This window comes from Olea europaea, chromosome 12 (genome assembly GCF_002742605.1).
Source record: "Olea europaea var. sylvestris chromosome 12, O_europaea_v1, whole genome shotgun sequence".
NCBI lineage: Eukaryota > Viridiplantae > Streptophyta > Magnoliopsida > Lamiales > Oleaceae > Olea > Olea europaea.
The window spans coordinates 25,419,292-25,445,767 of NC_036248.1; the positions used below are offsets into that span (position 1 = coordinate 25,419,292).

The 26,476-nt window shown below is 35.0% G+C and overlaps 1 protein-coding gene across 3 annotated transcripts; it reads right to left on the reverse strand.

Annotated features, from left to right (window-relative positions):
* Positions 1–3,512: 3,512 nt before the first annotated feature.
* LOC111406186 (pentatricopeptide repeat-containing protein At1g62350-like) lies at positions 3,513–9,824 on the reverse strand. Of its 3 annotated transcripts, none has more exons than XM_023035437.1 (4): positions 9,637–9,816; positions 6,332–6,496; positions 4,176–4,621; positions 3,513–3,985 (listed from the first exon to the last, which is right to left on the reverse strand). In XM_023035437.1, the coding sequence occupies exons 3-4, from the start codon at positions 4,509–4,511 to the stop codon at positions 3,590–3,592; spliced, it is 732 nt and encodes a 243-aa protein (XP_022891205.1). In that variant the 5' UTR covers positions 4,512–4,621; positions 6,332–6,496; positions 9,637–9,816; the 3' UTR covers positions 3,513–3,589. The 3 variants fall into 3 exon arrangements, with proteins under 3 accessions (XP_022891205.1, XP_022891206.1, XP_022891204.1); XM_023035438.1 differs by having other exon boundaries at positions 6,332–6,499; XM_023035436.1 differs by lacking the exon at positions 6,332–6,496 and having other exon boundaries at positions 9,637–9,824.
* Positions 9,825–26,476: the final 16,652 nt, after the last annotated feature.

The following is a 26,476-nucleotide window of genomic DNA, read 5'->3' on the forward strand; positions in this document are numbered from 1 at the left end:
GCCTAAGTTATCTCAAGGGACTCTCAAGAAGAAGCTCACCAGAAGGTGTAAAAATGGAGAGAGTGGTCGACTGGAGAAGAGAGAAAAAACCTGTCCTGCCAAAAACGTGGGGGAAGCCCCTTTTTGTGGTAACCATCTAGTCAAAGCTTCTCCCCCAAAACAAGGCAACAAAAATATCTCACATAGATTAAATCCCGGCCGTCGATTCCATCCAATGGTCCATAATAAAACTAGACAAACACAATCCATATGAATTACACAAATATCATTGAAGTCTAATGGAGTTAAGAGAACCATATTCTCACACTACAAAACCAAACAAAGCTTGCATAAACAACCAACTACTTAAAGAATTAAAGAAAGTATTTCCAAATCCAATAACAATTGGTTAAACACAAATCAACACACTCAATTCATATGGCTTAACATAAATCAAAACACCCATAAAATGATGAAAATGGATATTTAAGCAGAAATAAAGCGTTTATTGAAGATTTAAACAAGCAAAAGTGCAAAACCGACTTGATACTTATGACTTATCCAAGGAAAAAAAATAATTATCAAAAAATAAATAATAAGATAAAAAGAGAGAGTGATTGCAAAATTTTACTTCTTCATTCTATTCTTCTTTTTCTTTCAAAAATATCATGAGTCAATTTTGATACTTTGTGCAATTTGAGTTGGAATCGTAGGCAAACAGTAAGTTACGGTTTGAGAATTGAGTTTAAGAGCAATTAGGGGTAGGGAAGTAGGAACGTTTAAGTGGAAATTATGTGGGCTGAGTCTTGAAAAAAAAATTGATGTCAAAGGCGTAAGACTTTGTTGGGTTTGGGCTAAAATAAATTATGAAAGAAATCCAAAAAAATCAAAAATTTTGAATTTCAAAAAGTCAAGATTGGGGCATTTGAAAATCCTTTTGGGACGATTGCACTCATTAGACCCTCAATGGATCTGCCACTTACTATCATTGTCACTAGTGAATTATGTAATTTGTTGACTAAATAATAATATTTGACCTATTAATTGTTTGACCTATGATTTAACATGTGGTTGTAATCATAAATTATGTAGTATGTGACTATAACTTTTTATGATTTGTGACTTAGTGCCTGTCTGGAGGCGATTTTGGTCCAAATTATAATCAAAAATGTTATCGTTGTGGGACCCTCATTTGCAGGCAGCACTGACTGCATAGGTACATATTTACTGGAATGCCATTATGTACATTAGAATTAATTTTAAGTGGGGGTCAAATTGGTAATCTTCCGCATTTTAGTCAAAAACGTTTATGCCTCCCTGACACACCAACAGTCATTTTCTTGCTAAAAATTCATCCAAAATCGCTTCCAGACACACACTTATTATGTGATTATGACTTGCTTAATTATATTTTATGGGTCAAAACATTTCAGAGGTTATAGTTTTGACCACCTTATTTTTGAAATTTTTTAACAAATTTGTTAATTTTGAAATTATATTCTGAAATGTTTCGTTTAGATAGCGTGCTAGATATGGAGTGAAATGATTACGATGCACAAACACCTAGAAGGCTAGAAAGGAGATAATATAAAATATTAAAAACTTGTATGGCACAATTTTATTTATTTATTATTGAAAATGATTTTAAAGAAAAATAATTTTAAAAAATCTTTGACAAACAAGTTGAAAGAGGGAAAAAATAAATAACAGAGTTAAGATGTTCAATATGATAGTGACAAAAATGATTGATGTAATCCATTGGGAGTGTCAACAAGTCGAGTCGAGTCGGCTCGCGAGCCAAAAATCGAGGCTCGGGCTCGACTCGAGCTTTTTTAAGATGGGCATTTTTTGGCCAGAGCCAATGCTCGGCCAAAAAATTCAGGCTCGATCCGAGCTTTCAACTAGCGCTGTACAGAGTCGACCGAGCCGAGTTGGGTCAGGTTTTTTTATTTTTTATAATGCTCGGTTGTTGTTCTTCTTCTTCTTCTTCTTTTTTAACTATGTAGAGGCAGCTCACAGCTGCCTTTAAAAGACAGCCGCGTGGTTGCCCTTTAGAAGGCAACTGTGTCATGCAGGCTTTTAGAAGTCAGCTTACAGCTGCTATTTTTATGTCAATTTTTTTTAATAATATACGAGCCGGCCCTTGAGTTACACGGGCTCGGCCCATCACTCCAAGATGGGGCTCGATTCCACCGAGTCTCAAGTCGGACGAGTTCGAGCTTTTTTCCGGACTGAGCCACAGGTGGCCCAAGTCGGCGAACTCGATTGCCATCCTTGAAATAGTATTTTTTGAAAAATGTATAGTTGAAAAATAGTGAAAAGTTTTCGATTTACATGTAATATTATTTTATAAAAAAATATATGGTTGAAAATAAGATGACAAAAAAAAAATGAAAGAGAATGGACCAAACGGAGGCTTATTCTTTAGTTGCTTACCTTAGTTTTATTTGATTTTAATTTTAATACTTATCATAACTTTCGCTAGAGTGCTATCTATGTACAAGTTCATTTAGTGTTTTGTCTAGGTTCTAAAAGATATAAGGTGTGATGACAATGTGTTGAGATCAAATTTCAAGACTTACGAGCATAAACGTGTCCTAAGTGAAGCTTAGACGTAACAAGGCAATTTCTATTTTAATATTCTTTTAATTATTATAATAAATAAAATAATACATGTCCTGAAAGTTTATAGGAATTTTATACAATTTTTTAAAGTTCTCAACATAAATATAATTCTCAAAATCATAAATACTCCAAACTAATACTATTTTTGTTCGTGGGCAGGAAAAAATATGTTCATAAGCTAACATTGGGCTATGGTGGTTTTTTGTTGGACAAACATAAATGTCACTCAAAATTGTAGATAAAATAAGATGTCAATCCAACTATAGAAGCTTCAAAGGTATTAGTAAAGTAAAAATAGATCACTATGTTCACTGAAAAAAGAACACACTAATTCAAATATAAAGACCTACTATATATCATGCAAAACTATCTAATTCGGATCTCAAGAGGAATTTAAACATCACATTCCAACACATCATTCGCAAATTTATTGGCTTTTGCTTAACCCTGGTTTTACCGTAGTTCTAATAACTCAGCTACCTCTGTGCTAAAAAAGGCTCTCCCCTTTAAAGCTTACCGCAGCCACTTTGCCACGATGATCCAATGACATCTTGCTCAATACGGACTGCAGCACGAGCTTCAATTTACCTTCACTTGGCCGTCTCCACCTGAGCCACCGCCACCCCATCTCAGTCTGGCTTGCCACGGCTGCAACAGTTCAAACTCGTGCAGCACTACTACTTTTGCCACTATGTCAGCTGCCACTTCCTTCTCCTATGCACCAACTTGTTCTGCTCACCCCATATAGCCCAGAGACTAAAACCAAAGATTGCCAAGACAGTCTTACTAGTACAGTGGAAGATGTTGATAGTTTTATCCTCAACAGATTCCCAAGGGCAAATTTTTACCCACCTCCCTCCAACATCTTATCTTTAAAACTACAAAAATAACTAAATTTGAAACAAATCAAACTTACAAAGTGTTCAAGCACATTTAAATCATATAATCATAGGTTACAAGGATTAAATCATATCAATACACAGTCTTAGCTCATCACAGTTTCTTCCGTTTCGAAGAAAGTAAGAAAATCTCCATAATATTTTTGTGATTCCTTTTGTACAATAGCCAAATTATTCGTGTCTCCAGTCGATTCTAAGCCATTTATTAAGATTTTAAAAGATAACCTATCTGGATCGCATGATGACGATTTCATCAAGTAAAAGCACTCCATTGCTAAACCAGTGAGGTTCAAATTCATCAAACTTTCCAGCAACGCGTTGAAGCCCTCAAGATCTGGCTCTAAATTAATTTCTGATTTCAATTCCTTGACAATAAATTCTACCTTTTCAAGCAGTCCATTGTGTCCAAGAGCTGTGACAATTTCAGCATACAAAGAGAGTTGAGGCTTATACCAGTACTCGTTCCGGACATCCTTAAAAACCTAGATGAGACAAGATGAAGAGGTATGACATAAGCGCAAGGAAAGCATCAACTGATTAAAAGGAAAAGTGAGGAGAGAAAATATCAAGCAAAAGCAGAAATTTAGGAGCGTCACCGAATTTTAAATCCATGAATTATGAAGTATTCAAACTCAAATTTTGTGTCTGAAGTAGAGTGGGAGCGTGGCGAACCTTAAGGGCCAAAAGGCATTGGTTCTGACGGAGAAGTTCACGAAGGACAGCAATCATATCAAACTTTAGTAAACGCCTGAATTTGGTATCAAATACTTGCTCCAGAAGCACCTCAGAGCTGACTGCCCGCTTCAGTGCCTGAACTGCCTGGATGGCCTCGATGCTGAGATTCCTTCCCCTCTGAAGGGGCTTTCTGTTCTTGCTTCTGTCTCTCATTGTTATGCTCATCATCCCACTTCCAGTTTTCCGAGAATTGGGAAAGAAACGAGTGATTGGCTTCAGTTTGAATAAAGGTAGTGCCTCTACTTCCATTTGGATTGCAGTTGTACAGTTCATTGTAGGAACATTACAGAGAGCTCTTTCATCAACTCCGTTTCAATTATCATCACTTCCCAGAATGCTTGGATAGCCAGAGTGCAAGACTGTTCTAATTTTGTTCACATCAACTGAGATTTACAGGAAGTTTTATTACTAAAACGGAGTAATGTTGTAAACAATAAATCCAAATTTGTTCTTTTTAGATATCTTTGCAATCAAAACCTTCACCGCTAGATATCCATGCAAAAGAATAGAAGGCCTTGAGATTGTGCTATATCAATTTGGCCTCATCCACTGATATGACTTTTGTAAAGAAATTTTTGAAGCTAATAATAACGGAAATAAAAATAAATTGGTTTGCTTGTACTGTGCAAGCACTTTTACTAGGGTTGGTACTAATAGAGTCAACATTTAGCAGGCTTAAAAGGAATGACATAGATTCATATGGTATCTCTCATGTTTAAAAAATAAAAATAAAAAAATTGAATATTTTTGCTGCAAAGAAACATGAAACCAAGAAATTCTTTAAAAGTGTAATCCATCTAGTAGTCAGGATTGGGAAGTGTAAGAACAAATGTATAGAAATTAGCATGTTGAATAAGTTCAAACTAGAGTAAAAGTTGGAACATTAGTTTAGTCTCCATGTGCTGCTCAATGTATTAATTTGATGTTGTATGACATTGACAAACTATAACTAGATGAAGTTAGTTAAGCTGTACCTTATGCATAAAAAAATCACCAAATACTTCTACTCTTTATGCAACTAATTTAGTCGCTTAGCAAAGCCTATTAGCCCCAAAAATTGCATTAAAAGCTGTTGTGATATCTAGTGATTGGACATTATCAGCATGAGGAAAGAAAACTAAAGGAGAATTAAAAATAAATAAAAATGATTTGCTTGATTCTGTAGTTGAAAGGAGAATCATACGGTCGTGCAACTCTAGTCCATATTTTTGAATTGTTAATAGTGATGAAAAGTTGTCAATTGGGTGTTTGTCTGAGGAGTTCTTGTCAGAAATAACAGTAGCACAATATTTTCCAAAATACAGAATCAATCACATAGTCAACAAATCTTTCTATTAATTTCCTTAGTGCATGCTGACAATGTACACACTGTTTATGCATCCTTTTGGGATAATGTACTTTACAAAACAAGTTCCAAAATGATAGGAGTAGGATGAGGTATTTCTCTTTCTGTAGTATATCTCCTCGTCAAATGCAATGGATAGCAATAATTGTACGTGTAGTTGGTCAATTGTAATTAGTGAGCTACATTTTACTAACTTCATCTAATTTACCAATATTAAGCAACATCAAGTTAGTATAATGAGCTACAGCTGCTACACAGACACCAAAATAATGATCAGAACTTTTTCTCCGATGACCAACTGGTTTAGCAACATAATTTGCATCATAAGATTCTGAGCCATCTGAACAACATAGTACGAACTCATGAACACCACAAATTTTCTAAATAAATTGTAGAACAATATAATGGCCTCTGAAGCATATAAAGCATCGTCAGATTTTAACAAAACAGTTCCTTTAGGACGACAAAATAGAAAAGCAATAAGAGATCTCTTAAATTCAGGTGTCCCTCCATCAATCATTATTGCGCAACCAATCTCACTTCATATGGCACATTAGCTATCAACAAGATTATGCGCCTTCTTGATATTTTTACCAACAATTAATTACGAGGACTAGGAAAGTTTGGCCCATTGTAGCCACGGCCCAGATAATCTGTAATATCTGTAGTTTGCTAATAATACACATAATTCACAACACTAAAAGAAATGCAAGAAGCAAATTTCCATTTGAATATAATAAAAGCTCACATTTCTATAGCTGTTTACTTTGAAGCATTCTTTAAGGGTGGGTCAATCACCAAGACAGAAAGAGCTATTCTTGGCAGGAAGAAAACACCAATTCCTTATTCTTCTTTTTCAATTCTACATCTCATGATTCTCATCTGGGTTTTTCAATTTTCTCTCTTTGTCCACCTGCTACACCATTTCATTTCAAACATAAGTCTCTGTAAGTGTTCTTTTACTTTCTAATGATAAGAACCATACGGGTGACACTCTTCAAAAATTTCAGGATTTTACATTTCTTTGCAATTACTACAAGACATTCAAAATTTGAAAATAGTTTACATCAACAGTAGGAAGTACAAGACATGAATTTATGTTGAGTAATGTTATTTATACATCATTATGTACAGATAGATGACATGAAAGAGAGGGGGAGATTATATAACTGTGTTTCTTTTTTTCGTCTCATTTTTTTTTCCACGTCATCTATCTATACACCATTATATACACGATAATGTACAAATAGCATTATTCATTTATGTTCTTAATATTGTTTGAGTCAATTAGTGACACCTTCAAATTTGAATAATAAAAGCCAACTAATAGCTGTTTCATTTCTGTCATGACCACTTCAAAAATTTATATATAATGCCCCAATGACGTATTAGTTCTTCCTCTAACATTAGCATTTGGAGGAGATGAACAACAAGTATAGCTAGTTATAGTTCTAGAGTTACAAATGCCAAATGGTATACTATTGTCACCAAGGGTTGACCTTACCTATAGAGCATATAAAGCAAAAAGAAGCCATATTGAGGTCCAGCCACACTGATAGCATAAATCAATAAATATATCTTACACTGAAAAGCCATAAAATTTAGCATGCAACTAGTCTGAACTAGAATGAAGGTCTGAATCACAATTAATGGAATATAAAACCAGATCAAGGGTTATCAGTGCAATTATAGTTCAATTAAACCCCAAGTCAAAAAAACCTTAAGGCCTATCTCAGAGTGAGGCGTGCAATAAATGCCACAAGGCGATGATTGCAAGACAGTTTTTGCAGGAGTTCGCTTTGGTGCCTCATAATACCGCCTCAAGGCTTGAGGCCCAAAAAAAAATAAAAAATAAACAATAAATAAATAAAATAAGTATCAAGCTATTTTGAGATTCGCTCATTGCACACTAAAACATTAAAAATTTGTGTTTCTCATAGACTCAGTTAAGAAATAGTTAACTGACCCATCAACTAAAATAATAGCTTCTTTATAGATTTTTCTTTCTTTTTTTTTTTTTTTTACACACTTTAAATTGTTTTATTTTGAAATTTAAAGATTGTTTACGATGCATTATGAATTTATTTTGCATTTTAATAGTTTTTTGACACTTTTAGGGTTTGATGTAAGGTTTATGCCTCAAAACTCCTAGCTTCATAAAGGAAATATGCCACAATACTCGGTTTCAGCTTTTTAAGCATAAAATACAATAACGCTATTAATCAACTAAAATAATAGCTTCTTTATAGATTTTTCTTTCTTTTTTTTTTTTTTTACACACTTTAAATTGTTTTATTTTGAAATTTAAAGATTGTTTACGATGCATTATGAATTTATTTTGCATTTTAATAGTTTTTTGACACTTTTAGGGTTTGATGTAAGGTTTATGCCTCAAAACTCCTAGCTTCATAAAGGAAATATGCCACAATACTCGGTTTCAGCTTTTTAAGCATAAAATACAATAACGCTATTATACATCACCTAAAGAACTATTAATTACCTATGATGCACTGATATCATATCATGTGTGTCTGACACGATACGTGTTGGACATGCTGCCACGTGATTTTTCAAAAAAGCACTAACATGAAAGTCATCAACACGTTGACTAAATTCTTTAAAATTTTTTATTTATATAGTATAAATTTATTTTTACACTTGTTATTAATTTTTCTTTTTCAAATCTTTTATATATGAGTACTATTTATTATTTACTAATAACTTTGAGTTAAAAATTATAATATTTATAATAAACAAAGAAAAATGTTTATGATAGAGAAAAAGCACGTGTCAGACACGGACACGCCCTAGTTAAAGTACAACGCAGTTAATTTCTAAAGCTTTCTTCATTAGATCCACAAATGAACCCAATGGAGTGGCTAAAATAGTATCATGTAGCAGACCCAAAATTTGTAAAGAATAAGCTTAGTTTATTGGTGTTGTAATTTTTCTCCACAGTCACTTCATGACCTTGGAGCGTTAAAAAACTAGTGTCATGAAATCATTATTGATTTAATTTTCTTATGGGGAGAGTTATTAATTACTAAAGCCATGGTAATTTATCATTATCTATTAAGAGCCTATTTGGTGTTGATCATGAGAATCAATTTTTTGACCGTTAGCTTGAAAAATGGGTCTCACCTGTAAAGAGGTCAAAAATGACGGCTGACTATGTTAAGTAAAGGTCAAAAAATTGATTTTTTGGCTTGAAAAATCAAAACCAAACGGAGGCTAAAGCTATCTCAATGGATGTTGTAATTCAGTTTTCTCTGGGGAAATTCTTAATTACTAAAGTAGTCTCATCATCTATTAAAGCTTTCCCCACAATCACCTCAATAATCTTGAGAAATTAGGAAACTAGGTGAACTCAACACTCATATCATCTTCACACAATGAAAGATAAATGTGCATGAACAATAACTTGCATGATAATTCACAATATGGTAACATCTGGAAAATGAAAGTGTAATATCTTGAATTGTAATAAAATGAAGGAAGACAGAATTTTTTTTTAATTAATTAATTTATTATTATTATTATTTTTTAATGATTGATAGCTATGACAAAAATCAAGATGTCAAAGAATGAAAGGAAGAGATGAACTGCACAGAATTTTGTATTAGGATGAATTGAGGGATGCCCATGTTGTTTGAATTTGTTAACAAGCGAGTCACGACACTGCAACGAATGCTGCAGAAACTACTAGCAAGCACTCTCTTTGCCAAGCGCCAACGTCATTGTTATTTCGCAGCACGCGTTGCGGGTGGAATTTTTGGTTTGATTGTTAACACTGTTTATTTTTCAATTTACATTTTAATTTATTGCTCTGACGATGGCTTTACAAAAACAAGAAAAAGAAAGAACACACATGAAGAGAAACAGAGGATTTTACACAATCAAAGGTGTTTCAGCATACAAATTCACATTGAGCAAGGAGATATGAGATCAAAGGTGCAAATGGAAAGGGAATTCTACAAGCGAGGCGAAATTCTTCGTTCTACGTATATAATTATAATAAACAAATGACAAGAAAACATTTAATCTCAAACTTACACGTTCTGTGACCATCAAATACAACGTTAAATAGAAGGCTTGAATTCCTGGGTTTGGAGTAAGAGGAAGATGGCTGGAAGGATTTTCACTAGTTTTTGCCTTTTTCATTCACAGAATTCTTGACACAGAGAGGCAGCCGCTGAAAGAGTAGATAGGGTAATAAAAGGGGTACTTTTCAAATCAGCCATTTGTTTCTTTAACAAAAAATGATTGACAATTCATACTTAAGTACTTAACGAGCAAAAGACAAAAATATCTTTATATTATTACACAATTACCAAAATATAGTATTACTTAAAAGATAATAATACCATTTTATGTTAAAAAGAATTCCAAATATTTTCCGCTTTAAATTTCAAAACGAAATCACTTTCTTTATCTATTTACTCTAATATAGATAAAAATTATTTCATTTTTCATCTGCTTGAATCTTGAAATTTCATAAATTTATGAAAGACTCGACAAGATAATATTATTTGTAGTTGTCAAAAGGAATCGGTAAGTACATTTGCATGTTTTTAATTTCTTTTTCTTTAAACTAGTGTATTATTTGAATCTTTAAATCTTATTCCAATATAGACAAATAAATTTTTACAATCTTAAATGGATCTATAACTTTTTTATGCAAAAAGAAGGAAAAAAATTCATCCATATGTATATTATTTCAAACAAAATTCAAAGAACAACGGTCTGAAAACAACCAACGTTGCCGACTGGAAAATAACTGATATGATCCAAGAGTCGAGCCCGACGAAGGCAAGTGCGAGACGAGACTCGTTGATAGTCGATGGCGGACCAATGACGCGATCAAGGGCAAAGCAAGTGAAACAAGCGATGAGATTGCTCGTTCAAGAAACTATTGATGGAACCATGTTCGGGACGCAAAATGGGACAAGTTTCATGTTCGGGTCGAAAGCCGAAACAAAATGGATCAATGCGTTACAAGCAGCCGAAGACGAGAGTGGGCAGTGTAACCATACGGCCGCACGGTGCGACCGCACAACATGAGACCGAGAATTCGATGGCCAAAATTTTATTACCATGCGGCCGCACGTGTTATAACCATGCGACCGCATGATTCATTTCTGGGCGCGATTTTCCTTTTTTCTGCGTTTTTCCTTATTTTACTAAAATTTCATTCTTAATCAAACTCCTACCATATTGGACGAATATTTTAGGAATTTTGTTAGATTATTAGAATTATATTTCCTTTTTGACTCCTATTCGAGGAATAGTGTAAATAGGAGAATATTTTTTTCATTGTAAAAACCTTTGAACATTTGACTTTGAATTAATATTATAGAGAGAGAAATTTCTTCTTTCAATTTATTGTTCTTCTTGAACAATCTTGAAACTTATCAAGAATTAACTTCTTGTGGCGTTCTAATCAATCGGATTGTGGGTTCTTTCAATTGTAATCAAGGGGTTTTAGGTTCTTCGTTAATCTAGGGTTTCTTGGTTCAATTCTTGGGGTTCGAGATCCAAAATCGAGTTAGTATTGACGTTCTTGGGTTCCACATCAATCTCGTTGTGGGTTTCGTAGTTTTCATTGCTACGAGGTTCGCATCAGTTGGTATCAGAGTTTTGGCTCCAATTTAATCAGGTTATATCCTTTGTTTTCTAATTTTTTTTTCAATTTCTTGTGTTCTTGTATCCAGAATGTTTTCTTGATCTTTGATCCAAAAATTTTATCAAAAATCTTCAAATTCTGTTTTTGGGCCCAATTTTCGCCCAAATCAGTTTTCGTTTTCTTTGTTGGTTTTGTTATTGATTTCCGGATCTAAAAAAAAGAAAAAAAAATTACTGTTCATCCGTACAGTAAAAAAAATTGTTAAATATTATTGATCCGTCAAATACCAACTTTTATTATTCATTATCGTTTCTAAATTATTTGGACACATTGAATCATTCCATTCCTTCAATTTAAATCAAGTTTTAAAAGTTTCCTTTGAGTCCATGTTACAATTATTGAGTCACATCCGGTTTGGGGAATTCTACGCGAATTGATTGATTGATTGAGTTCATTAATTGTTCCTAGAAGCAATTGTTGAAAGAATTGAGTGGTAAAAGGCAGAGAGGTGAGCTTAATAGAGGGTAAAAGCCCTTGTGTGTGTTTCGAGTGACTTTAGTGAGGCAGTAAAGTAAAAATTTTAGTGTCAGGATATCAGAAAGGGCAGAATCAAATTCAAGCCGACAAGATAATAATAGCAATGCAACGGAGGATTTAGTGCAAAGGTTTGAGAGGGCGTTTGGAGATGTGAGAGATAGGTTGGAGAAGCAGGAGGCTTGGATGAATAGATTAGATACATCGGTGGCTAATCTTAGTCGGGGGCATCAAGTGGATCTATCCAATGCCAAAGGACCGGATAGATGGGAGCCTAGGAGGGAAAGGTGAGAGGAGTATGGATATGGGAGTGACATGGGCGAAGATGAATTTCACGGTGTTGAGATGGGAGGGATGAGGAATAAAGGTGATAGGTTCGACGGACGGGGTCGGAATGATCGCGGGGAGGAGTTGGATGGAAATTTGGGAAATATAAAAATGACAGTTCCTTCATTCAAAGGAAGGAGTGATCCCGAGGTATATCTGAAGTGGGAAAGGAATGTTGAAATGGTCTTCAAGTGTTATAACTATTTAGAGGAGAAAAAGGTGAAGTTAGCAATTTTGGAGTTCAGTGACTATGCAATTTCATGGTGGGATCAAGTGATTACTTTACAACGTAGGAGTAGGGGAAGACCAATCAACACTTGGGAGGAATTGAAGTCATTGATGAGAAAAAGGTTTGTTTCTGGCCACTATTATCGAGAGATCCATAAAAAACTGCAAGATCTATATTAGGGGTCGAAAAGTGTAGAGGACTATCATAAGGAGATGGAAATACTCATGATTAGGGCCAATGTGGTGGAGGATCGGGAGGCTACCATGGCACAATTCTTGAATGGGTTGAATAGGAAAATTGCCAATGTAGTGGAGTTGCAATATTATGTGGAGTTAGAAGACATGTTGCATATGGCTATGAAGGTAGAGAGACAGCTGAAGAGGAAAGGGGCAGCTAATCAACTTCTTGTGGCGTTCTAATCAATGGGATTGTGGGTTCTTTCAATTGTAATCAAGAGGTTTTAGGTTCTTCGCTAATCTAGGGTTTCTTGGTTCAATTCTTGGGGTTCGAGATCCAAAATCGGGTTAGTATTGGCGTTCTTGGGTTCCGCATCAATCTCGTTGTGAGTTTCGTAGTTTCCATTGCTACGGGGTTCGCATCAATAACTGTTGGGGCCAACTATTTTCGAGGGGGCCCGGCCACCCCCAAAATGTTTTTTGTCCCCCTTTTTTCCCATAATTATAATTTTTTAACAAATTATTTTTTCCTTATGCAGATATAGGATCAACGGTAATTGCAATTTGCTACTTTGGTAAATTTGAAATGAATGAAAATGAACTTTGGGTATAGAAATGGAAGAGCGAAAAACGTGATGCTATTGCAATTGTGATAAAATCTAATACATCATATGCAAAAATGTACTATGAATTACAGAATATGCTCGGTTTCGATCCCTTTCAATATGACATGGAATTGGGATTTCTATTCAACAAGCATGTGTCCATTTCAATTACGCCTATAATGGTTACTTCTAAAGCTAAAATAAAGGCTTTAATTGAATTGAACCAGAATCGCACAACTCATATTTGCGTAACTTTAGTAGAGAATAATAACCCCGAGAGTAAACATGAAGATTCGAGTGGAGGGAATCGTAATATGAATGATTTTTGGGACACGGTGGAAATAGTTCGTGAGAATGATATGCTTATTCCTGAGACAATTGCTCATCACCATGACCTCACTATTACGCACAGAATTCCCTCAATAGTCAGAGATAATAAAAGAAATAAATTTACATATGAGAATTTGATTACGTTATCTCGTCGGGGACATGAATCAGGAGAGCTCACTGGTCAGAATAAGTACATGGTCTTCTAATTGTTCGCGTGTAGTTCTCGATGATAAAGATTTGTATGTCGAGCAACCATTCGAAACAGAGAAAAATTTGCTGGAAGTTGTTTGTTAAATAGTTTTGAAACACAACTTTGAGTTTAAAGTGAAAAAATCAAACAAATGGACATATACAATTATCTGCGTTGACAACAGTTTCCATTAACACTTGCGAGTGATGAAGATGGACACGAATGAGTTCTTCGTAGTTCATAAATATACACGGGAATATACCTACGAAGTTTGTATTCTTCGAAAAGATCACAGGCATGCCAATTCATGGTTCAATGGTTGACAAATAATGCACAAATTTCAAGACCCATGAACGATCTATAAACTTTTGGACATTATTAACAACATTCGTTGAGAGTGTTGGGTGGTTATATGCTATCAGAAGATCCAGAAGGTCAAGAAACGCGCATTGGAGAACTTAATGGGTTCGGTCGAGGACAATTATACTAAATTGGCTAGGTATTGCCATAACATGAGAACAATTAATCTTGGATCGACATTTTTATTAAGACAGATGACAAGAATCCCTTGAAGTATTTCTTCATAGTCCTTGGACAATGTACTCGAGGATTTTGAAACGCGATGCGACCCCTAATTTTAGTCGATGGTACAACCCTTAAGACTAGATAGGATAGCAAGTTGATTGTTGCAACATATCAAGATATCGACATCCAAATTTACCCTCTTGCATTCTGCATAGTCAACGGAGAAAATGACCTAGTGATCCCTTGGTTCTTTACGAAGTTGAGGGAAATGATTGGGGACGTCTAGAACTTTGCATTCGGAACTAACTAGGGGTAGTCAATAATAAATGATATAGCCGCAGTCTTTCTCGAGGCACATCACAGTTATTGTATGTACCATATACAGGGCAACCTGAAAACTAAGTATCGGGGCAGTGACATCATTACATTGTTTTGGAGAGGTGCAGAGGCTTACAATTTTGAAGAGCTCGATAATTTCATGGTCGAAATATAAAGTAAATCATATGCTACATGGGAGTATCTAACAGAAATGGGGATCTAACACTGGGCATGATCACATTTTTTCAAGACGTCGATACAATATGATAACGTCCAAAAATGTAGAGTCGCTCAATGCATTATTCAAGAAGGATCGAGAGTTATCAATTTTCACAATGATTTAGCACATTCGTAACAAGCTACAACAGTGGTTTTATGATTGACGTGAGGGATCACAGAGTTGCACAAGTATGCTAACCCCAACTTATGAAAATAAACTCTTTAAGACTTTGGAGGTGGTGAGAAAGGTATGTGTGGAATGAGCCGGCGACTTATAGGCAGTGGCTTGGTTAAGGGAACCCATCGGAGCCGTAGCGAAAGTGAGTCTTCATAGGGCAATTGTCACTGCTTATGGACCCGAACCTAGGTGATCTATCCATGACCAGGATGAAGCTTGGGTGAAACTAAGTAGAGGTCCGAACCGACTGATGTTGAAGAATTAGCGGACAAGTTGTGGTTAGGGGTGAAATGCCACTCGAACCCAGAGGTGAAGATTCAACTTTACGTAAGGCAGAGTTTGGTTTTTTTGGGATGATAGTAGAAAAGTTGACAGATAAATCAGATAGTCCTTCGTGGCTTCGGTGGCAACTAGATCAACGCGTTATTACTTCAAGAGAAAGTCTCATCGAAGTTCCACCACATGAAAGAATAACAAGAAATAGAGACAAAAATCATTTGGATTTGCTTGTTCCTGAAAATATTTTCTCATTTAGGCGTCGTAGAAAATTAAGAATTCTAAGACCAGTTTTGCTTCTTCGTGAGATGTGGACATAATATCGGATATGGTGTACTTGAATGATAAAATGTGCACATATGGACAGTTCCAGTTAGAAAGTTTTTCACGTACTCATGCAGTGGTAGTGGCTATGCATAGAGGATTTCCAGTAGACACCTTATGCAATTATTATTACATGGTTGATTATTGGAGAGTATCATATGTTGAAACGATATTTTCTATAACAAATGAAGTCGAGTAGGAAATTCCTGATAACATTCTCTTATTTAATATTGTGCTGCCACCCGAAGTCGGACCACGTCTTCCTAGACGTACATACACGTCTAGAAACTATCTACTGGAGAATTTCCTCAACCTCGTAAGGCAAATGCGACGCGACAAAGCGTACTCACCGATTTTGCACTAGTCAGATTTCACTACATAACAATTCAACGGATATGTAATAAATTTTAAAATTTAGCTGTTATTTTCACATTTTGTTTGTTATGTAATATTTACTATTTTGTAAAAGTCATTGCATTGGATCTTCTACTTTAAATTCAAATTGAAGGTTTGAATCGTAGTATTTTGAATTACACATACGATTATTACATTAAGACACGAGTCATCATGAAGTAAACAACATTTACATTTTTAATAAAATAATATACAATGTACCAAGGATCACAGTTATATTCATACAAGTAGCAACCTAACTTAAGCCTCCACATATCTATCCTAGATTGGTTTATTGTATCAACATTGCGACTAATACTCAAAAACTCTATGTAATTTATTGCGAAGATGCCACAATCGCCCCTAAAATCAAAGAATAATATATTAGTTCGATAATATATAGCTGAAAACTAAGTATTGAAATTAAAAACTTGTAAATCCTTACAATAATCCTTATCTCATCGTCATCATGTTTTGCACAATGGCTAATCTGTCATTTACTCGAATTATCGGATGTCTATCCATCATGGAAATGATCATAGTCATTGGCTCCAGTATTTGCTCCAGTTGATTTTGTGTCAGACAGTTATGATCGGAGTCGTACACATAGATAGTGAGTGAATTACCTAAATAGTCACTGAACTTCACAAAAGGTTTCCACCGGGTCACTGAACTTAGAAAATCGCCTCACTCATCACCAGACTTTGCAATTTGTTATACCTTTCATCACTCAGCTCACAACCGTTACAATTTTGCCTGGAATATTGACTTGGCTGATGATGTGACACTACAAATTGAAAATGAAAATGCCAAATAGGATAAGTGCTACAATAATAAAAAAAAAAACTGAAGAAACCAACCCCAAAACTCAACACCCATACCCATTTCTCCCAAATCGAGATGAGCCCTAACATCTCTTCTCTTCAAATCCAACGACCCTGTCCCCTAAGATTATCAGGCGACCGCAATTCCGTTATCTACCTCCCATCGCCTGCCCAATGTAGCCAACTATAGCTCTCGTAGCACCGTGAGTCACGATTACAGCCTTCTAAAATTCGTGCGTTCAAAGCTATGGAGACGTCGTCTGATTCCGTACATCGCGTTGGCATGACTTTATGTTATTGCGGAGACTTCTTCGTTCTGAAGACATCATGGACCGAAGACAATCCAGGAAGACGCTTTTGGGGATGCATCAACTACGGGACTTCAAAGGGTTGCAAATTTTTTGAATGGTTTGATGATCTTGTACCTTCAAGACAGAAAATTGTAATCTTGGGATTGCTATGAAATATAAAGAGACGGGAAGCTGAGATAAATGCTCTGCATTTGGATGTGCATAATGTAAAAATGAGGATACTAAAGTTGAACAGAAGGGTCGAGAGCTGTGAGTTATACGTGATCTTTGTACAGAATTGAGACCTTGCGTTGGGACAAGAGGTTCTACCGCAATTGTTTTTATATGTTGCTGATGTTTATAGTAATATATTTCATTTTATAAATGCTGTTTCAAATGGAATTGGGGATGCAGTGGAGGTGTAATGTTGATGGGGTAAGTGATTGGAGGAATAAGGGAAATACGGTGGATGAAGCTGGGTTTTAGTGGATGTGGATGTATTCCTTTTGTTGTTGTAAGTGTTTATGTAAATTGTGCTTCCTCTACCATGATGTTTATGTCCATTGCAATGAATTCAATTTGATGTTATTATTGTTGATGTTTTAATGGATGTAGATATTTTTCTTTTGTTGCTATCAGTGTTTGTGTACATTTTTATCAATATGAATTCCATCTAACAGTGGTGATCAAAATATATTTATTACACAAAATATGTTCATTACTCAAAATACGTTCATTACATTCCATATACAACCAATGGTAGCACTACACTACAGGCTGCCTGCACTTCAAAAACCTGCTGCAAACATAAGCTTCCTACACACAAATGTACAAAAACCATTGACACTACACTACAAGCTGCTAGAACTAACCACAATTACAAAAGAAAAAAAAACTAATTTGTTACGCTATAGGCTTCATGGAGTAAACAAAAAACACTTCATTGCAAGCCCCACTAATTCTCATAGATGGCTAATTCCAGGACCACTAAAAATCATGCTCGAACCCAGAATTTTTCAGCTCTTTCCGAGTGTTTGATGCTCCTGAAATGTGTATAAAAATTAGTTTCATGTGGATAAGGAATGATATAATAAAATCAGACTCCGTGACTGACAAAAAAAATTAGTAATTGTTAGTATCTCAACACTGTTTCCGCAGGTGTCAGTTGTGTGAAAGTCTTCACATTATGGTAACAGATGTCATGTCCCTTTCCACCGCACAAGGAACATGTCATGAACACTCTCCCTTTCTTAGGTAAACACCCCTGTGACTGTGACTAGGAAGCTTCTATTTCTTTAGATCCCTTTCGTCTTTTCCTTTTAGTAGCTTGGTACCATTACGGAGGAAGCACAACAACTCCTCTAGTTTTAGGCCACAAATCTTTCCCATTGATGGGATTTATAACATTTTCGTACGCTGTCGTGTACGCTTGAACAGAAAATCATTCCGAAACGTAGTCTTGTATGCCATGACCTTTATCCAAGATGCATGCGATCGCATGTCAACATGGAATCCCAAAAATTTGCCATCTTCTACATGTGCAAGTTCGATTCTCCATATCAACTACAAATTCTCCATACGAACACTCAACTTGATATTGATGTACTCCATTCCATCGCAATATACATTCACGGGATACATCAACGAACTTCTCAATTTTCTTTTGTATCTTGGGACATACATGCTTGTTATAGTTTCTTAGATTATCTCACTTCACTTGAATTCGATGCATCAATTTATTCTGAATCCCAATTAGCATTGTTAGTATGGAATTTTCTTTCTTCCAAAATGAATTTGTTGAAGCACTCATAGAGGTTATTTAGAAGCCTGTCAGAGTTCGACTGAACGAGAAGTGAGATCTACTCCACTCATTCGATGATTTACTCATCAACCATCCACGTGCCCCATCGCTAGCACCTTCAATTTTCGTCATCCAATACTTGAATGATCCTAAGTGATTGGACTTTGATGCACTCCAAAAAAAAAATCCTTCATCTACTTACCCTTGAAGCCTGCAGCAAAGAAATTCTGATACATATGCCTAACACAAAACCTGTGTTATGCTTCTGGAAACAAATCCGCCACAACATTGACTAGCCCTTTCTGTCGATCACTCATGATTGTCACAGAAATCCAATTCTCCATTGCTAGATCCTCGAACAACAACATCAAAAACATCGCCACGAACTAGTGTTCTCTTTTTCAACGACTACATAAGCAACTGGATATATACAATCATTGGCATCTATACCAATTGCTGCTAGAAGTTGTCCACTATATTTACCTTTCAGTAAACATCCGTCAACACAAATAAAACGCCTACGCCCCTGAAGAAAACCCTTATTCGATGCCTCTATGAAGTAGATCAATTACCCTACCTGCACACATTGGCTGTTATTGCAATGACGAAGATGGATCCATATAATTATTGTTCATAAACATGAGAGATGCATACATTAATGCATATCAAGATACAATTTTCCCAATTGGAAATCCCAATGAGTAGACAATGCCTGATAAAGTTCAAAATATAATTATGCTAGCACCAAATCAATAAAGAAGCACAGGAAAGTCATCTAAAAAGAGTAAGAGAGCATCTTGTGAATGGAAAATCATAGTCAAATGTGGACATTGTGATGAAAATGGTCTCAATCGCAGGACGTACTGCAATTTGGTTCCATTATGTTGAAATTAGTGGTAGTTGTAACGCCAAAATTATTATATGCCAAGATTCTATATAATGCAAGTCAATTGAATTGTGATTTGCATGATGTGTGTCGTGAAAGCTGTAAATCATGACTTCTCAATGAAATTGTGACTTGTTTTAGATAACAAACAACCATCCAAAAAAAAAAAATTTTGTAACATATTCTTGCAACAAATTGTGATCATGAAACAGGAAATATGGCCTCGAGACAATGAAACGTGACATGGAAAGTGTGAGATATGAAAAATGCGACCAATGTTTGTCACAGTTTCTAATGTGACTTGAGGATAAATATTTGTGACCACATAAAATTCTTACATGGAAGGCCAGAATGTGATCGAAAAAGATGAAATGTGACTGATTCTAAAGATAAATACTGGAGATGTGACCTCAAAAGGATGACATTTGACCTGAGAAATGTACCTATGCCTGTCACAACCTGTACTGTGACTGCAAAAGAAGAACTGTGACACGGATGAAAAGTTCATAACCTCATTAAAGTGTACTGCCATGCTTTCATTACAAAAGTGACACGATAAACATAAATGTTTTCAAATTTCATTCTATAATTATACTCCCTTTGACCTTTTTCTTTTCCCCTTTATTGGTCGTGTTGATGTCACAATGTTTGTACAGCTATACAGCTATATCCAGCCTAGCTCTATCAACATCAAAATCTTTTGACATGAACTCTATGTCATTATGAAGAACGTACTCAGCATATTTGATAACGAATATATCGTAGTCATGGCTGGAAAAATATATTAATTTCGTTAGTTTTCACACCAACAAGGAGGTCACAAATATAATATTTATGTATGTATATAATTTGTCATTATGTGAGATGATGGTCAGATTACCCATTATGCTGCTGCGGAATATCATAATCAAGCACAATCCTCAACTCTATGGAATCACCTTCATCATTATTTGGATCATTGGTCCATAATCTAATTACTCTCATCAAATGGTTCAATCCCAGCACGAACTCATAAATTCGGGTAGGTCCTCATGGACGAATTGAATATGCACAGCATGCATTCTTTTATGTCAAGAACTGCCAACATCCAATGAGCTTTGTCAGTACGTAAGATTGGCATTAAAACCTGGTTCATTTCAGCCCATGGACAGTTCAAAGGCATTCGGCCACCTATGATATCATTGATGAGCCGAGCATCGGTCAGTAGTACATTTGGATCCTTCTTGAAACGATGATATACGTTCTTGATGATGGCCAGAAAGTGGGAATCCATTATGGTAGCCTTGTACTTGACATTCTCACTGTACAATGCCAATTGACGTATGTAATAAAAGCAAACGTCCATGTGCTGTCACAAGATATTGTAATAAAAACATAGTATTTTATGATGTCTGTGACTCGATATACATTTGTAACCTTTGATTTGATATGCATTTGTAACCTGAGTAAATTATATATGTGCCCTGCTTATGATAATAACATCATCAATATTAATCTATGATTTCTGACTTGAGTAAATTATGCTCCCATTTGGCCCCCATTTTTGGGAAATGAAAATGAATGGAATAGTGTTTTTTTGAAAAATGAGTGATTGAAAGAAAAAGAAAAGTTTTCGATTTACGTGTAATATTATTTTATGGAAGATTATGTGATTGAAAATAGGAGAGAGAAAAATATAATGTAATTTAATGGAGGCCAAACGGGGGCTATATATGGGACCTGCTTATAATGTCGATATCCTACATGTAATTTTTTGTATGCAGATTATAATATTTGTGACCAGCTCATTTCGTATATAAAGATAAAGCGTGTGGAATAAGTGCATGGGGTTTTATAATGCGCATACATTTTTTGTGACCTATGCATACCGTGTTAGTCAACGACGGATCTAAAGAGACAATGTCATACCACCAAGTTTTATTGTCAACAACGAATGAATCGATGTAGAAGGTAGCTTGATAACATTGTCAACTTCGTTAAATTTTTTCTTGTAGATTAGAAATATATTAGTTAATAGTTAATCATCCATAGTTCATACGTACTTGTTTGTTAGTTTGTAATCTCTATGAAACTAATTCTTAAATGCAGCAAGATTGACATTGTCAAAACATCGATTATAGAAGCGAAAGACTACAATATTGTTCGAGCTCTTACTTGGTTTTCCTTCATTAGAAAAGGATGGGGATTGTAATATACATGTGGGTCTGGAAACCTGCTTTAATAGCAATTTAGATAAGTTTGTAGGTGTGGGTGATACCTTTCATATAGTAAAGTATTAAACATAATAGTTCATCTATGACCTACAATATGTAATATATACTTTGTATGAAATTGGGTTTTTTGGAACAAGTCACCTTTGATTGGCAACTTTTGTGTCCATCACTACACGGGATATTACAGTATCAAGTTGTGCTTCTACTTGTTTTGATTGAAGTACATTAGATGTGTTGCGTACATTTGGAATAACTAATCCCCACATCAAATGATAGCGGTTCCAATTTCATTGGGTCAAAAATTTGCACATCAAGGTATATTTTTTCCTTTCCTTTCCTATCAGCAGTTTTATCATCATGTTTTCCCTACACATGACACAGATTTGAAAAGTCAAGAAATGAAATATGAACAATGTAAAATGTCCTTGGTAAAAGGATATACTTACTTCTTCCTGAATGGGTGCAACTCTAGTGTTTTTCAATTCACTTCTCTCTTTGAATTTGTTCAGTATTTGATACATTGAGCTAGTTATCATTGCAATAACGAAATCAAATAGAAAATCCAGTTATGACTTTATCTCCATCAAGTCTGACCTGATTTTCCCTTACATACAAACAACAATATTCAACTTGTTACTCCTTTCAGCCTTTATTGACAATAACAGTGCATTGCCATCATTGATTTGCTTAGACAACTCCATATTTTTCACTCAGAGTTCACTAACTTCATTATTCAAAATCTGCAAAGTGTATGGTACTTGAAAATACATTAATCATGTGGATAATGTAAGATATTGTTGTATATGAACAACATGTGACCCATACTAATGTGATCCGAGATAGGCCACAAACTTCCAAGGATTTGATGATTGTTGGAGAGAATCCTAAGCCGTGTTTGAAACCTTGAGGGGTTGATAAAAGCCCCATGATTGCTTGGTCGAGCTATGGAGTACTAAGTGTTGAAATTGACAAGCCAAAGTCCAATATTGATGTTGGGATAAAGTCCAATATTTATGTTGGGACCGAAGTTTAAAACAATTAGGATCAACTTGTTGCAAGCAACTGAAAGTGGAGCCAAAACATAAAGCTATGAGATTGCATAGCTTTGAAACTCACGCGATTGTATGAGTCCAATCCGAGAGCGAACGGGCATTTTTCAGTTATTCTTTGCGATCATGTAGAATAACATTATGCAACCACATAAAGTCTTTTTGGCGTGATTTTTTCCTTTTATCACGAGATAGTTTATTTATGTTAAAACTATTGTTTTCGGTAATTTTGTTATTCTTAGGACTTTAATTTCTTTTTAACAATATTTTATGGTTTAGTATAAATAGGATTCTATTATTTCATTGTAATGGAATTTTGATATTTGAGAGAATTTACACAAGGGGCTGTTTGCTTTCATTTTTATTGTTCTTCATTTAACAATTCGAACTTATCAAGATTAACAATCTTGTGGCATTCACAAATTCGAGTAATATTCATAAATCGTGTGATCAAGAGGTTAGTAATTTATTTAATTATTGGTTGCTTGGTTCGTCTTTTGTAGGTTAAATCCATAACCTTGTTTGTTGGCGTTCTTCGGATCCGATTTCAATCTTGTTGTGGGGTTTCGTAGCCGTCGTTGCTACGTCGGTTCATATCACATTCACATTGGACTATGATGTGGACATTATAGGCCATGCAAAAAAGCACTATAGCTGCGTACCAATGCATGTGCATATGTGAAAAAATGTAAATGACGTATGATATAATATCTACAACATATGGTAAATACATATGTACATGTGAACTGTGTCACCAAATAGCTGTGGAAATTAGTAACATGGAATAAGAATCTGTGACCAGTTTTTCATATTTATGTGTCACTAAATGTTCATATGAACTGTGATCTAATAAAATGAAGATTTAAGATACATGTATAACATTTGATGTACAATTGTCATGCAGTTTCAAAATTAGCACATGTAAAAACTAGAGATATTGACATACATCAAATCCAGGTGTATCTGCTGCATAGGGTGGAGACATATGAGCTTATAGACCCTCGTCCTTCGATGAACCAACGTATGCCTTGTCTGGCTCCATCGGAGTGTCCATGGAAGAATGAATAGAAAATGATGTCCTTTGTCATCTCGAAGTTGGATAAAAAAATCATCGTTATCGTCGATATCACTTGAATAGCCCAAACGTCCATCAGTAATCATTAGAATGCATGTCTTGGACTTGTTGATTGGTCACTGGAGCTTTGAACTTCTAATGTAGCATGATAGCAATGGTTGCTGTGGTCTATTACATCGAATCCCATCCATATATGGCTACACCATCTCCATCTCAGATGGATCGATGCCCTGTACTTGAAGCTATTACAACAAAATAAGGTAAAAGACTAGTCAGATCCATTTAAATACTGATTGCTGAATGTGAACTGTGACGAAAAAGGTATAACTGTGACCTGATCAGTAGAATTACGACTATTGCATGAAAACAATTTAATGTGACAATTGAAATGTGAAAATGATAGTTAATTGTTTCTTTGACGGGAGAATAAGGATTGTGACCTGTGATTGTCTACTGTGAGATGTGACTGACTTGTGACCAAATTAGGTAATAGACAATTAAGTAAAGACTTACATCCGGCGCGGAGAACACCTCTTCTAGTTTTGCACTAGATGACAGTTTATCTAATCTCCAGTTCAAGATATGTGGGTAACTTCTTCCCGTCCTAGAAGTGACAGTCCCATCAAGCCCAGGAATAGATTCATAGATCCAAACTTGAAATGCAACTAGAAATCCTTTAAGTCTGTAATGAGGATTTCTATTCCTCAATCCATCTTTCAGTGAGATTATGAAAAGTTCAAACAAATCTTTTGCCCACGGAACATCTCTATTGTAGCAAAATCTTCAACAAGAGCAAACAAATAATTCTCAACAACCTTCTTGTACGAGGTTGAAAAAAGGTATGATGTTATAAAATAAAGAATCCCAATCTTCACCACATCATAATCGTCTCCATTTATATACTAAGGAATATGTCTCTAACATCTTTTTTTGTAATCGGGTTCAGGTGTCCAAAATATTTCTCCTTAATCTTAAAATGTGAATTCTGAAGACTTTTCCTCACATCTTGTCCATGGTATCTAAGTACCGTAACTAGACAAAACTCAGGTAATGAAAATAGTAAATACCTAACATCTACCAAAAACCACCTTTTTCTAGTTCAGTTGTTTAACCTCCCAGAGTAGAAAATAATGTATTAATTGAGGTTGGACGAGTATCTCCTTACAATCCACATAATAGGAGAAGCATGTATCAGCTACTATCTATTTCTATTCATCAAAATAAACTAAAGAAGTTTTGGACTCGTTGAACTTTGATGTATAATTTGACATCACGTTCTTGGTTGCATTGGTGGTAATTTTATCGGGAAACCATAAAGTTTTCGGTATAATATACTCTCATTCCTACAATAGATGCAAAGAGTAACAAACCAAACCTCAGTATTTGATGCTTGAACATGAATTCATGTCACACAGTAAGCAATTCTCATGCAAATAATTCATCACATACTCTACTCTGGACAACTATAACTAAGCTCACAGATTAGTTAGAAAGATAGGCAAATCGCATCCACACATATAACCAAAGTCATCATCAAAATATAAAACCGTCGCAAATACATCTAGGTCACAAAATAAAAATTAAATAGGCATATCTAATTAGGAAATTGGTCACAGTCGAAACATAAATCAGAAAGAATATGCTAGTGACAAAAGGTGAAAAAGTGCATTTCTAACATAGGAGATAGGTCACAGTCAGACACAAATCATCGACAGTTACCATTGACTTGGTCACAAAAGACACAAAATGCACTAAAAAAAGGGACTTTTCATGCCCAGATAGACACCTTCAAATTGAATTTTTTTTAATTGTTTCTCTTTATTTTTATATTGTGGTCACAATTTCAATATATGTGTGACTACCCAAACCATGCACACCCAACAAATGTTAAACCAGAATATTCCACTAATTAAATTAGATAAGAAATCAATTTACCTGCCAGCCAAAGGGATTATGCAATTTAGGTGAGGTTTTGGAACTAGATTCAGGCATTGAAACTATAATCCCTTTCGTGCCTTTTCATTTCTCTGCTTTTCTTCTAGAACTCTTAGCAATATTCGCCCGATTTTTGTGATCGTTGCTCCTTGTTAAAACCTTCTTCATGGTCTAATTTTCATAAATGAAAATTACATCCCTATAATGTCGAGGTCACAATGCGATGGAAACCGTATAGTTATTACAATAGACTTTTCAGTTTATGGAGCAGAAGGCCGTGGCTTTGTCATGGATTTGTGGCTCAACTAGAGCTTTAACGTGGGATGGTTTTTCAATTTTCCACATAGTGAGAGTTAATTATTAATAAATATGATATTCTCTCTCCTGTTTGATATATATCTATTCAGACTTTCCAAAAAAACACGGCATTAAAGTTGCGTGTGTGTGTGTGTTATAATTATTAATTATTTAGATAAATGTCTGACTTTTGAAATAAACAAATTTAATTTATGATTTTTGAAATGTAATCTCCAAAATTCTAGGTCAATGTAATTGTCACTATTTAATTTGCCA